Genomic DNA, 15,743 nt, shown 5'->3' on the forward strand with positions numbered 1-15,743 from the left:
TTTGAGTTACCATGCAAATTCTAACATTTCGCTCTTCTCTATATGCATCAACCTGGCGCGCGTAAAAGTCGATCATTCTTTACAGGTGACGGTTTGGAAGGAAGGAAGACGAGACAGAGTTCTTTATTAAACTCATAAAAGACAATAGAATTACAGGAATACTGGATTCTAAACACAGAAATGCCACATTATCATTAAGACCTGGAAACAGATCTGACCCACACACACACACACACACACAGACACACACACCTGTGCCGCTTAAGTAACCTAAGGGGCTTTACTTGCCATTAATGATTGGATAACACACACGTCTCCTTCCAATAAAAATAATGGCTAGTGCGGTGGATGGGATATACAAACCTACCAAGTGCTATCATTTTGGAATGAACAATCGCGAGAGGAAAATAATACGTTTTAGTCGCATAACTGCAGCTATGGAAACGCAATAGTTTTTTATAGACATTTAAGAAATATCACAAATTTTTTTTAACAAATCTCCTTCAGACAAAAGAAGTTGTGGACGTGTACTACAGATGCTACAGATGCCCTACACTGGTCGCACCAGTAGTGATATCATAGGCTGTCACCGGCCAATGTTATTGTGGTGTTAAGATATGTGCTTTAGACACACTGGAGGCATTCCCCAAAGCATCCTAGGATGCACTCTCTTGTTCCCCTTCTCTTGGAATCATGTTTACATTTATAACCCGAGACATCATTCTGTGACATTGCCAGGCCACCACAAACACCAATGATCATGACTGAATATCACAGCCTAGCATTTATACAAGGTTACAGGGTTTTTCTTTTGTTTATATTTTTTCTTTCTTTTGAAGGATCATTCACCACTGCTATTTTCTACTGTATGGTTTGTTGGTCAATACTTCCACTTCTGTATGATTCTCTGTATGAATTCCCCACAGAATCTTGTTACAAAGCCTTTATTTTCCACCAATTTCTGTGAATCCTCCATTTTAAACTTGTGCTGTTGTTAGACTCAGCACTGATGTTCTCATATGCAAACCCAATAACTTGGAATCATGGGGGGTTGATGAGATGCCATATAGAGACAGCAGATCACTTAGGGATGGTTATTCTTAGCACAATGAAAATGACTCTTCTGATGGCAAAACAACAATCAGAGATAAAAAATGTACTCACTATTTGTATGCATGAAGGAATTTCACATTTCCACTGTCTGTGGTACCAACCGTCACATAAACTGTACCCCCAATACAATGCAACAATTTATAATACATCATTAACATTTAGTTCTACAAATTTCCACATGTCTAGGCCCATACACTTTTGACCTTTTTTTTTTTACATAGACTTTCCCTCCTGTCACATCTATACTGAACTTTCTGAAGATGGGAGCAAGACATACAAAATATGCAGGTGCATCAATTTATAGTATTGTTTATTGGTTTATAAGCTTATTTTTTATACATTGTATAATAACCTGACCATCTTTGCTTGTTTGCAATTATTGCAATTAATAAAAGTTTTATTTATCTGTGATAATTATGTTGCTGCACAAAACGTGTTAGTATCATAAACTTTTGTTGATCACAAGAGCTTGTTTTTTTTTTCTATAGTCTAAACGCCTATAGAAAATTCTTATTGGGTTCCTGTTGAGGAACCATTGTGATGTCAGCATCACTCTATTATGGTCTCATGTTAATTTGCCCTGTTTAGTAAATCTGGCTCTTTGACTCTTTCCGGTGGCGAGACGGTCAAAGTTGCATAACCTGGTGACAGATCTCACTTAAAGGCATATGTCAACGATAATGAGTGTTTCTTTATCTCAACAGCAGCCAATTATAGTAAGCTTGTGGTTCCCAGGCATGTTATATTTGAAAACATCATGGAAAGTTGTTGCGGACCACAGAAAATGTACTGTAACTTAAATTCTATAATACATTTTTTCAATGTCATTGGAGCAACAGATATTGTGTAATTTAATACTAATTATACTTTTTTTGCAGCAGTTCTACTTTTTTGAAGTGGAGCAATTCCTAAGTCACATTTGTAAATGCGCTATTTTTGCATAAACTTTATAGTTTTTCATGTTAAAATGAACCTTGATGATTATTGCTGTGTAATTTGAGTATCTTTTCATGCTCTGTATAATTTGACATATTGTGATGTCTTCTTCACACTATTAGAAAATTATGCCAAGTGCTGCTGCATTGCTGTGGTGATTCATCTTGCATACCAGAGCCAATTGTGTGTATGATTAAGACGCATACATACATTTCTCCATGCAGCCTCGCAACCAATTATCTTCTCTCTTAAATGAGCCCAAAAAGGAACACAGCTTCATACATTCACAATGACAAAGGGAAATAGAGGACGGTACTATGTCTTCCTCTGTGGCACATTTGACAAACAAAGCTTTCTGAATTCAATTTAACGACAATGAAAACATTTCAGTTTTCTCATATGCGGATACGTGCGAGCAATTACAGTACATGTAACCATACCTGGTTGAAGTACAACACATTACATAAAAAGCAGAGAAATATACAGAAGTTATTTTTGAAAAATCTTCCAAAATTATTCAAATACCCATCCCCCACCCCCTCCAAAAGAAAATTAACACACATACCATATCGGTGTCAGATACTGGTCCGAAACTTGTCACATATATGTTTGTCCTCACTTCAGTCACACTTTCTGAAATAGAAAGCATAAGAGCAGAAATATCAACAATGTAAAACAACTATTTAATGCATTTTGAAGATTTTATTGGTTACACATTAGATCGCATTTAACTGACTGACAACTGTAACTTTGCAACAACATATCAACTAACTCATTAATTTGCAACTAAATGTCAACATCCTTTCATTAGAATATTAGTAGACAGTTAGATTCATAGATATTAAGCAGACAGTCTACTAATACTCTGATGACTCCTAGTTTACATGTAGTTGCAAAACTACAGTTAGTAGAATGAATCAAAATAAAGTGTTACCCTATTATTTTATAGATCTGTAAAGACATAAATATATACCACAAATGGCCAGTAAAACAATTCATAATGCACAGAGGATAATCAATGCCAGACAGCTGTGATTTATGACCTTGTGTATTTTTATTATTATTCAATTTGTTTCCATTTCATGCATGTGCATGCCTCAAAAAAGGACTAGGTTGAGAGAGTTAGTAAGGTTTATTTAGATTATTGTTTGTTTTGTTTAAAAAAAAAAAAAAAAACTCTTCAACTCTTGTGAAAAATTCAACTCTTGTGAATCATCCAGCTAATGACACACAACCAAGGCTCATTACTGCACGTGGGAAGCGAAGGTTGGCTCATGTGATCCGATCAAACAGACGAGCTACTATAGTGATAAATTGCTCAAGAATTTAATTCGGGTTCTGATAGAAAGGTGTCAGAATACACAGTTTGTTGCGTATGGGGCTGCATAGCCACAGACTAGTCAGGGTACCCATGCTGACCCCTGTCCACCACTGAAAGAAGCAACATTGAGCACATGAGCATCAGAACTGGACCATGGAGCAATCTTTTACATCACTTGGATGGCCGTGTGCGCAGCGGTTACCTGGGGAACACATGGCACCAGGATGCACTATGGAATGAAGGCAAGCCGGTGGAGGCAGTGTGATGATTTGGAAAATGTTCTGCTGGGATTGCCTTGGGTCCTGCTACCATGTGGATGTTACTTTGAAATGTACCACCTACCTAAGCATTGTTGTAGACCATGTACACCCTTTCATGGAAATGGTATTCCCTGGTGGCTTTGGCCTCTTTTAGCAGGATAATGTGCCCTGCCACAAAGCAACAATCGTTCACAAATGGTTTGAGAAGCAACAACAACAAGTTTGAGATGTTGATTTGGCCTCCAAATTCCCCAGATCTCAATCCAATCAAAAATCTTTGGGATGTGCCGAGCAAACCAATTGGATCCATGTTTATTAATAGATGTATATTGTTAATGGTGGTGAATTTGGTTGTTTTATTATTACTAAATTCACTTGAATCAAGACTGTCTGAATGATAAATTGAGTGCCCTTCTGCAACAGTTGTGTGTGGGGCAGAACACATACTGCTGCCTTATGTTGCCTCTGACTAGGTCTGCCACTTACTTGGGAAGGATAATACTTAATGTAATGAACTATAATGTTGTTAATAGAGAAATTGTGATAAAAAAGATGGCTTTAGCCCCCTATTATAATAGGGCACATATTATGCTTGTTGCCTATGGATTTTACCTTTTTCTTCATGTGTAATATAGATATGTGTGCATGTAAACTAACTGCAAACTGTTGCAAAGAACCTATTCCTTGCTAAAAGTAGTTAATCTTTTCAAAACAAAACACTTTCTTGAACCTGCCATTTTTAGTTGTGCTATATTTTCTGTGACTTTGCCATGTCACCATGTTACACAATTGTATAATGCCCATCTGGCTGCTTTAGCCTGCCATCAAAGAACAATTTTGTGATGTTAAGGAGACGTCACAAAATTGTTCTTTGTGACTTTTTTTTTTTTGGGGGGGGGGGGGGGACATGGAATTCCAATAATGTTGCCATAGTAACCATATATATTATACAGTTTACAGCTGCTCATGAACCCTTATAAGCTGAAACACAATTATGGAAAGCGGAGTTACATTTCCGACACAAGATCTAAGAGGTTGACCAATCACAACAGACTGGGCCAACTGACAAATCAGAGCAGACTGGACTTTTCTGAAAGGTGTTAAAGAGACAGGAACTCAAACAGAGTGTCACATTTGCCTTCGTAGGGTGAAAGTTTTTTTTTTTTTTTTTACTTAAACCATGTAGATGTATTCTAGCAGATGTCAAAAATACAATTATGAACTTGAAAATGAGCAAAATATGGGCACTTAAAAATGTGTCCTGTGTATAATGCACTGCTGGCCTTTAAAGAAATCTGAAGTCATCATGTTCCAGTTAGCAAATTTGATGTGATGAGTACTGTAATACACATTAGCATCTATGTAAAGCAGGGTGGAAATGGAAAAAGATTTGATGAAGCTTGAGAGAGGTGACTGGAAGGAGGCCAGGATGGTGCAGACAGCAGGACTCGGGCAGTTGAGGCAGTGGAAGCAATCCAGCTCCACAGCATCAGCCCACAGCTCTCGGTGCGGCAATGTGACTTAGCCCATTTATCAAAATCATACATCTTGGTTTTTGACTGCCCACAGCTGGGCTCACACTTTAGGCTCTGTACTTTCAGAGGTCACTAGGGATTCCCTCTGTGAGACCTCTGTGGAGAAGGAAAAATATACACAGAGGGAGATAAACTAATGGATCCAGTGGGACATTTCAGCAAGCCATTAGGAAATAGACTATACTTTATTGATGCTCAGAAATGTTACGGTAATGCTCTGAATCCAAAATGATCAGGGGTCCAATCATCTTTTTTTTGTTAAGATTAAGTGAGCAATCTGTGGATGGCCCATTACATCAGTGGGCAGGACTTCCTCCTTATTTATTTTTATCAGAGATCTATAACACACAATGGTCCTGGGGCTTCTTAAGCTAAGGATTTGTGAGTGGTCCTAGGAGAGCACTGTTCTGTAACACATTTTGCTATTGATAAACATTAAAGTGCCAAGAAAAGGTTTGACTGTTCCAAAACACAATCTGTTACAGATCTGAGAGGTGTGAGACTTGTGACAAGAAGTGTCAAAATGAAAACAAAACTGATCATACTCCATCCACAAGCTAACCATAAGGCCAACATGTTGATAAGAGAGACAATGAGAATAAAATGTGTACATCTATTTATCATACCTCCTAGTCCAGGACGCAATCTGTTGTCATAACCATCCAGCAATCGATCCAAAATCCGGGTAAAGATGGTGATATTGTCTTTGCTGTCATCAGGAATGGGTTCTCTGTGGCCGGTTACAGCCCTGTGGAGAAGAAAAAAGAAAGAAATTCAGGTCTCGTAAACGAAGTAAAGGTTTTTTTTTTCTTTTTTTTTGTACTGTGATGGTTGTTCTTGAGTAATTTGTTTGTCCTGCGCAGTTAACCTGTTAAGCTGACTTCCAAATTTTGAAAAAATCCTAAGAAATGCATACTCAGACTAAAACAAATACAGTTTGTGAATCCTTTGCACTAAAAGCATAATTATGGTCTCATTTGAAGGCAGACACCTGGCAGTTTACTGTAAAGTCAAAATGATAATATTTTTTATAATCAAAAAAAGCTATAATAAGCTTCAAAATTTTGTAAAGTTATTAGAAATTTATTTGTATGTAATATCTTTATGAAAATAAAATTGAAGTGGGCCTTGGAGAAATCTAGAAATGCACTACAGCTAAAGCCACAAGTCTGACCATGTTATATTTCAGATCTGAAGATGATCAGTCTAAAACTCTGAATTTTATTAAACGTTTTACAAGATTGTTTCATGTGATTTTATTTTGAGATATCTCTAAAATTTCAACTGATGTTTATTGCCACATCTTCTCAGCTTTCATTCAGTGTATTGCCTCTATTGTTTAGAGGTGCAAACTGCCCCATTCAGTTTGTCTCCCCAGCACACATTCACACTTCTGCGGACTGGTTATGGCTCTAATTATTATTCTTTTGTCTGCATTATAATTACTAACGATTCTCTATTCAAACTGTTCTATTCAAACCTCATTTCTAAATCAAACCTCTCACTTTACCCTCACTGAGACTCTATCGAATGGATTTCGTCCAAATAAGCATTTCAGTAGTTTTACATTTAGAAAATGTTCATAAAAATAAGTATTTACTCAATGGCAGGTGCATCTAGGGCAAGCTAGCATGTTAGCTTAGCACACAAGCAAAACAACAATTTATACGATTAAAATCATGATTTATTCAAAACTTGCTTCATATCACTTTATAATTTATAAGTAGAGTGTTTTATATAATATGTGATCTCATGTAGCTTCGGGTCAAAAAATCTGACAGAAAATATACAATGCTAAAAGCTATGTGGAATAGCATTGCATTATAAATATCATCTATTATGAAACCACCCAACATGGCATAAAGAACACAGACCAACCATATATTGCCGCGATTGTGTGTTTATGGTCTTAAAACGTGTCTATCTGCATAAAATAGCGATCTGACGATCTCTGGAAGCTGTTGGTCAGATACTTCCTGAATGTCACATGGTGTGTCTATTCTTCATCTATTCCATATGGGAGTGAATTTTCAGTAGTACAGCTTTAGTTCTTGTGGGGGAGTCATTTCTAAATCACAGAGGTCCCTAGATAATACTAATCCCGTGCGAATAGTGTTTAAGTTTGCCTTTCTTTCACTTCAGTACTATTGCTTGTTTGCATCTGTTTTTAAATATCAATGATGCTGAGACCCTAGTTCATGCTTTCCTTCAGTTTTGGCTTGACATACTGTAATTCTCTTTTCTATGGCTTACTCAACACAATAAATAAGCTCCAATATATTCAGAACTCTGCAGCTAGGGTTCCCACATCAGGGCTTGACATTAAAGACTGCCCGATAGCCTGGGGCCAGCATGAAAGACACTCAGGCCAATTGACGGAACTGTCACCTGCCCGTTCGGGCTAGTGCTGTATCTTTACTGAAGTTGATAATTTGTGCATTTTGTAAGCTTTGCCTATTTAAATATTCAAGCGCTAATAGATGACAAGTGTCTCTCAGTTTGGTTCTCGCGTGACACGGCAACACTAGCTTAAGCGCACCCACGCGTCTCATAGCGCACAAATATTCACACAAAATAGTCAAAATTGAGTCTTGTTGAGTAGCATCGTAAACATAGTCAGTTATGTATTTTAAATGAATGTGAACATGAAATATGCCAGTCACCGCAAGTGTTTTTGTCATTTTCACAAGTTTCATGGCCCACAGAATATCAAAACATGCAAATATATCAAACAGACAGAACAGACCTTCTGCTTTATTCTAGCGTTGTGCATTTTTTATTAATCAACACTTGAATGTGTTTTTGTAAGAGACTAACGTTACAGCCAGATCAGATTCAGAACGATGATCAAAACACAGATGGAGTAACTATTAGAACGAGTACATCAACACATCAAAGCTTTAGTCCTATAGCTCGTCCTGGGGGCAACATCTCATTTGATAACAGCTGTTTTTTTATTGTTCTTTTTTAGTTGCTGTTTATTGCTGATGATCGCATTATTTTTCATATGCAGCATATCATTATTACCGCTTTTGTTTCTTCTTCACCTGAGATTTTTGATCAGGAGATTCTGTACTTAAAGCGCCTTGAGTGCTTTGAAAAACGCTATATAAATCAGACAAATTATTATTTTTATTTTATTTTATTTTTTTAAACCCATGGAAATGCTGATCCTGTTGTAAATGATTGTGGATAATTTCTTTTTAAAACGGTTGTTCCATTATTACCCAGATTTTTTTTTTTTTTTTTTTTCAGATTTTGAACCATATACTGTACATATGTACCATATTCTTGCCAGTAAACAAGAAGATTTTTAAATAGAAAGATAGCTAGAGAGAGAAATGGTTCGAACTTGGTCAGCATCTTTGATCTATCATTCTTTGAACATCTGTTGCAATTGGAACCCTCCTCAGGTAAGGAAAAGCAGTCATTATGAATGTGTCTAGGACCAGTCCTGGAGAGAAAATAACAACTTGGCTTAATCTAAAGATCGAAACAACTAAAGCTTGACCACAATTCAAACTGGATAACAGCTCTTTCAAGAATAAACCCACTTTCCTGCTTCTCACTGAGTCACAAGAAACCAGCCTTTTGTGTTTCTGTAAACCTCAGGATGCATTCCCTCCTTGTGTGACATTTTGTCTGTGTTTGAGTTGTATTTTGAGTTGGTTTTGTAGTGTTTCTTGTTCTGTTTCCTTTGTTTGCATTTGTTTCTATTGTTGTTTATTAAGTTGCTACACCTGCTTCTTGTTTCCTGTCTTTGACAATAATGTTTATATATAGCCCTGTTTTTGCTGTCCTTTGACTATTTGCATCTTTATTTAATGCTTGTTCTGTTTGCCGTGTTTTGTATTCTGAGAATCTGATAAGTGTTAAATTGAGGCTTTTCGTTCATTAAAGGGTACATAACAGATACAGATCTCATGTTAATCTTGAGTAGTATTGCATCCTTCATATCTCAGAACAGTCTTTAGTTTTACCATATTTATAAAAGACAGATACATGTACTGATTCTTTCAGAAAACAGCCGAAATATGTGGAGGCATGCAGTGGATAGAGCTAAAGAGTCACCAGCACACACACACACACACACATGCATGTACACACACACACACACACACACACACACACACACACACACACACACACACACACACACACACACACACACACACGCACGCACGCACGCACGCACGCACGCACGCACGCACGCACGCACACACGCACGCACGCACATGTCGTGTTTCCATGTTTTATGGGGACTTTCCATAGGCGTAATGGATTTCATACTGTAAAAACTGTACATCATATCCCCTTACACTGCCCCTGCCCCTGCCCCTAAACCTACCCATCACAGGAAACATTCTGCATTTTTACTTTCTCAAAAAAACTCCTTGTGTGTGATTTATAAGATGTTTTCCTCATGGGGACCTAAAAATGTCCCCACAAGGACAAGGATTTCGGATATTGCCATCTTTGTGGGGCCCCATAAGGTAGGGATTACCAGGCCACACACACACACACACACACACACACACACACACACACACACACACACACACACACACACACACACACACACATCGTGGTATTATCCCTGGATAACTTTCGTTTCATTATATGTTTGTGTTGTTTACATTAGATGCACTTGTGTGCCGATTGCCAGTAAAATACAGACATTTAATGCAATTGTACCCACCACCTGCGTTTTTCACTCATGAACAAACATGCTTGAAGAACTCTGATGCTGCTCAAGAAAAACATACTGCATCCACTGTTTCCTTAATGCTCAGTTATTTGGGAAGATGATCAGTTATCTTTCCCTCACAACTAGAAACACACTTCTTTAGTGATGTTATTTTTGTAGTCTAAAAAAGAAATGACTTTGTTATCCAAACGAAGCCATGTCTAGCATGATAATCCAACTCTTTAACCCACTGGAGTCAGCCGTCGCGCTGGCATGATCAACTCGCTTTTTTCTTATCAGAGCCAAAGAGACTAAAATAACGCCATTTTTTTATCATTCAGGCAAGTGTTATACACCATTATAATGTTAAGTTTATATTATTTGTTGTGTATAGTCACAATAAAAAATGAATTGTTGTGTTTCTTGCAACAACAAAAAAAGAAAACATGAGTCAAAGACGTTCATTCAGAAAGTCTTCAGAAAAGGAACTCTAACTTAGTAAATACTTGTCTCACAAACATGAGACATATATTTAAAGAAACATTGAAATGTCAGGTTTTTAATGGTGTAAATCAATTTGAAAAAAAAAAAATTCAGTTTATATAATCTGTTTGAAAAGAGGGTCACGAGCGTCTCATTATCCACTAATGCACCATGCCACGCAGCAAGCGTTCTTTTGAGATTCAAATCTGACGCAATCCATGCAAGCACAGTCGTTGCCCACATCAACTCAACATAAACTCAAACACACCAACACTTTACATCGTTTTGAGATGCGGTGAGGAAAAATCCTGTAATAATTTACCTCATGAAAAGCTGTTAATTTCTAAGAGCAACGGATCCAGGCGAGGATTGTGATGTAAGTTTATTCTAGTGTCTGTGAATAAGGAAAAACACCATTTAAATATGAATCCTGCTGCAACATAAAGTGTCATAAATGCAAGACTATTTAAATACAATGTATTTGGCCTGTTTTGGAAAGATTATGAATTGTTTATTGTTGTTTTTTTGTTTTGTTTTTTGCAAATGTCAACCGAGAATCTATAAATGTATTACTAGTAAAACATATTTAGTTTCATACTGATGTTTAAATATTATAGCCTAATTATATATTTTATTTAATATATGTTGATTGTGAAAAGTGAACAGCACTAGTAATAAAGCAATATCATTTGATGCGCAATATATCAGAAGACATGGAGGAAATTATTTTGACCACTTCATTCAGTTTTGTTTAGTAGTAAGCCTTTATTTAAAGTGAATTTTGTTTTGTATAAATTGTATCTTATTTGTAATCATTTTTAAATATATATATATATATATATATATATATATATATATATATATATATTTGCTTCTTATTTAATATGAATCAAATAGCAGACGATAGCCTTAGCTCTGGCATGATTATGCATTGCACGTAAATTAACATAAACTCAAAATAATATTTTAGTATTTTGTGTATCGGATAGTTTACAAAATCAAAGGATTCAGAATTTTTTTGCCACTGAAATGACTGGGAAAAATGTGTCCCAATCAACCTGAATTTACCCAATACTCTTTGAAATCATTATCTTTGCACATGAAGTGCATTCCATTATGTTGTTTTAAATCACAAATATTTTACTTATAATGTTAATCATTACCAATGATTCAGTTATTTGTATTTAATGCAATTTTCAAAAAGCATCTTAAGACATATCTTTTCCAACTGCACCTGACCAATAAAGACTAGGACTTAACTATCCAAATAATATTTCTGTTTGTTTGTCAAAAAAAGAAGAAAAAAAATTGTGTACTGTACTCGATTAACTGAGACATCATACAGTATTTGGAGGTTGTTGGCCTTGTTTGTTTCATTGCTTCTATTGCTCTCTCTTTTTTGTAAGTTGCTTTGGATAAAAGCGTCTACTAAATGATTAAATGTAAACGAAGTGAGATTTTGCTTAAAATAAGCAACATTATCTGCCAATGGGATAATTAAAATAATCTTGTTTCTAATTGAAATTGTGTTTCTTGTTTCTGTCCCAAACAGGTGTGATACCAGCAATGATTGCCTCTTTGCATATTGCTTATGTAAAGAAAAAGTGTCTCACAAAATTTGAATCAACATACTGTTTTATGTGAATTAGCAGGCTCAATGATTCTCACATCAGTTTGAAGCAAAAAGTCAAAGTTATAGTCTTGTGGTGTATTTTTTTAAAAAACATGCATAAACATTATTCTGTCAAAAATACAAGCATGTACTATGTACATGTTGCTTGCATATTATGGTAGCCCAATTTGTGCTCAATTCAGTGTAATTACACCTTTGCCATTAATATGCTTATAAGCAACTGAAAAAAGCATAAATGTCAGAGCATGTCAAAACTTCTAAAGTGCCCCAAATCAGCTCAGACTTCAGTGGTGTGAGCACGTTTACATGCACGTTTAAATCAGTAAGCTGATTACTCACAAATATCCGCTTATTGAAATAACCAGTTTTCACCATTTACATGCAAACCAGTAAACTGACAACACAAGTAAACCGCGTTTACATGATTTTATTAATAAACCGGGTTATCTCTTTGTAGTGACGTCAAAAACAATAATGTCCGTATCTGACTTGGAGTATTCCAAATGTTACGTCAGTTGTGATGTCAAATAAAGCATGTGTCAGCGGGAGATTTACGGCTCATATTATCCCTTGTGCAGTTACAAATGCAGCGTTTTGACTGAACCTCTTCTGCTGCATGAGATGAGAAGACATTTTTACAATTTTCTGGGTCTTAAACGAGTCTGCGTTTGTGATTAATGTCCTTATTTCATGCAAAACGCTACCTCACTCTGTCAAAATGCATTTAAATTGACTCAAAGTATGCATTTTTGTCACCTACCACACTTCAATAAGCTCACAGAAAGCAGGTTAATGCGTTTACATGTCGCGCTAAATCAGTGTAAACAGCAAAAAAACTACCTGTACTGACTAGTTTATTCTTACGCCGTTTATGACAATGCGCCGATAAAAGAAAACGGGTTACTGCGTTTACATGATCATGTTCATTGTCGGCGTATTAGGCATAATCGGCTTAAAGACGAGCATGCACACTCACCCAGTGTAAATAAGTCTGAATGCATGAAATAGCAACTGCTTGTAAATAGATCCAGTCTTTATTCAATTTGTGCCTTAACCATTGGTCCTAGGAGTCAGCTGATTGTTTTATCTGCATTTTAGTCACCCAGCATGACTTTTTAAAGTTTTTTAATTTAATTTAATTTAATTTATTTTTTTATATTAACTCTTTCCTCGCCAGAGGTTTTTAAAAACGCTGCCAGCCACCGCCAGGTTTTTTTTTTTTCACAAAAATGTAATAGCCCATATAATATTTAGTTTAATGAATATCTAAGCTTCCAATATATCAAAATAAAGAGAAGAACCTCTTCTTTTAAACAAAATAATAAAACGTTTTATTCTATCTTCATGCATTTCTTTTTTTATCAACACTTGAATATGGGTAAGTTTCATAAAAAAGCAACATTTTGAACAAAAAGCTGAGAAAATGACGTTTTTGTCATTATCATTAACGTTTTTGTGATGATCAAACACAGATGGAGTAGATCGAGTCCATCAACACTCCTAATGCTTGCACAGTCCTGTAGCTCGTCCTGGGTCCACATTTCATTCAATAACATTAGATAGTTTTGATTCATATACTGTTTAATGATGATGATCACGTTATGTTACATATGCATATGATTACATGCGATTGCTTGTTTTACTGAGTTTTACTCGCGCGTTTTGATCAGGAGATTCAGTACTCATTCAGAAGATGCGCAATAGCGCCCCCTATGCGTCCAACGGTGAAAACGTCTCGGTTACGTATGTAACCCTCGTTCCCTGAAGGAGGGAACGGAGACGTACGTCAGAACTGAAACGACGAATGGGATCTTACTTTAGAGACCAATCCTACTTCGAGCATCTAACAACGAGCCAATGAAATTTGGCATGCGATCACGCATTCCACGCTCCGCCCCGCAGCGCGGGTATAAATAGGAAGTGGAATGGTAGATCAGCGCTTTTCCTACTGAGGAGCCGAAAGGTGACCGGACTCCCAGCGGAAGCACAGCATCTGGCGACGGGACGTACGTCTCCGTTCCCTCCTTCAGGGAACGAGGGTTACATACGTAACCGAGACGTTCCCTTTCAGTCGGTCACGTTCGACGTACGTCAGAACTGAACCGACGAATGGGATCCCTATGGAAAACGCCAGGATGCTGGCCCTTCCAGCGTCCTGCTTGAGCGCACTGCACCGTCTAGTATGGTACGGAAGTCAGGGCTCCAAGCAGGGAGTACAGTCACTGCTGTTTCTGCAAGACCCACTCAGAATGACTATTGGATAACGCTGGGAAAGCGTGCCTACCTCGTGCTTGAGAGAGAGGGTACGCTGCGGGGCCACGTCCTTCAGGGAAGGAGAGGTGGCAGAATACACATAAGGACTAACCTGGCAGGGTAGTGCAACATATGGCAGTCTCTGGGGTGGTTCCAGCCTGACTGAAGGGGGGAAAGAACATGCCCAGAGACGACAGAGCGGGCTCTGTCGAGGGAAAGACACGGGGCTAGCCCGAAGGGTAGCTGATACCGTGGAAGAATACACATATGGGGTTGCCGTGAGGGAACCGCTACATATGGAACCCAGCCTACAGCCACGTTTCACAAGCATACGGGTGCAGGCCTGGCGTCAGACGGTCCGCAACGTCTGGCACCGGAGGGGTGACGGAGGAGCTCGACAGGGTTAGCCGGTTTCCCGGGGAACACAACTGGAGACAATAGACGCACGTATCCGGCCCAGAGGGCGGGAGTGGCGTTTCGCAAGCCGACACTTAGAACGGGCACTTAGCGCTCCTGGCCACTGGGGGCGAGGATGCGGGAAGATACCGGCTCTACACGTAAGCTATAGAATCTAGCAAACGTGTTAGGTGTCGCCCAGCCCGCAGCTCTACATATGTCTGTCAGCGAGGCGCCTTGCGCCAGCGCCCAGGAAGAAGCAACACTCCGAGTGGAGTGAGCTCTTACACCGAACGGGCAAGGCACGTCTTGGGACTGGTAGGCCAAGACTATAGCATCCACTATCCAGTGGGCTAACCTCTGCTTGGAGACAGCCTTCCCCTTCTGCTGGCCTCCGTAACAGACGAAGAGTTGCTCTGAGGTCCGAAGGCTTTGGGTCCGGTCAACGTAAGCGCGAAGAGCGCGGACCGGACACAGCAAAGCCAGGGCTGGGTCTGCCTCCTCCGAAGGCAGCGCTTGCAGGTTCACCACCTGATCCCGGAAGGGAGTGGTAGGAACCTTGGGCACATATCCGGGCCGGGGTCTCAGGACGACGTGAGAGTTACCTGGCCCGAACTCTAGGCACGATTCGTTGACCGAAAGTGCATGCAGGTCCCCTACCCTCTTGATCGAGGCCAATGCCGTCAGGAGCACTGTCTTCATTGACAAGATTTTCAACTCACAAGACGCCAAGGGCTCGAAGGGAGGGCTCTGAAGTGCTCGGAGCACTAGAGCTAAGTCCCAAGAGGGTATCGAGGATGGACGAGGAGGATTTAGTCTCCTCGCACCTCTGAGGAACCTGACGATTAGGTCGTGCTTCCCCACGGACTTACCTTCTACTACATCATGGTACGCTGCTATTGCTGCAGCATATACCTTGAGGGTGGAGGGAGACAGCCTTCTCTCCAACCCATCTTGCAGGAAGGAAAGCACGACACTGATCGAACACCTTCGGGGGTCTTCCCGGCGGGAAGCGCACCACTCAACGAACAGGTTCCACTTCAGAGCATAGAGGCGTCTCGTAGAGGGGGCTCTAGCTGAAGCGATGGTATCTACGACAGCTTGTGGTAGTCCATCTAGAACCTCC

General features: G+C 38.8%; 1 protein-coding gene across 1 annotated transcript in view; it reads right to left on the bottom strand.

The window, feature by feature from the left end:
- gabra3 (gamma-aminobutyric acid type A receptor subunit alpha3) overlaps nucleotides 1-15,743 on the bottom strand; it is a 485,101-nt gene that overhangs the window by 353,131 nt on the left and 116,227 nt on the right. Inside the window, exons 3-4 of the mRNA XM_067424515.1 lie at nucleotides 5,792-5,913; nucleotides 2,615-2,682 (exon numbers count right to left, since the gene is read on the bottom strand). Of these exons, the coding sequence (XP_067280616.1) occupies nucleotides 2,615-2,682; nucleotides 5,792-5,913 (190 nt within the window). The remainder of the gene's footprint in view (nucleotides 1-2,614; nucleotides 2,683-5,791; nucleotides 5,914-15,743) is intronic.

The sequence above is a fragment of the Pseudorasbora parva genome, chromosome 18 (genome assembly GCF_024679245.1).
Source record: "Pseudorasbora parva isolate DD20220531a chromosome 18, ASM2467924v1, whole genome shotgun sequence".
Taxonomy (NCBI): Eukaryota; Metazoa; Chordata; class Actinopteri; order Cypriniformes; family Gobionidae; genus Pseudorasbora; species Pseudorasbora parva.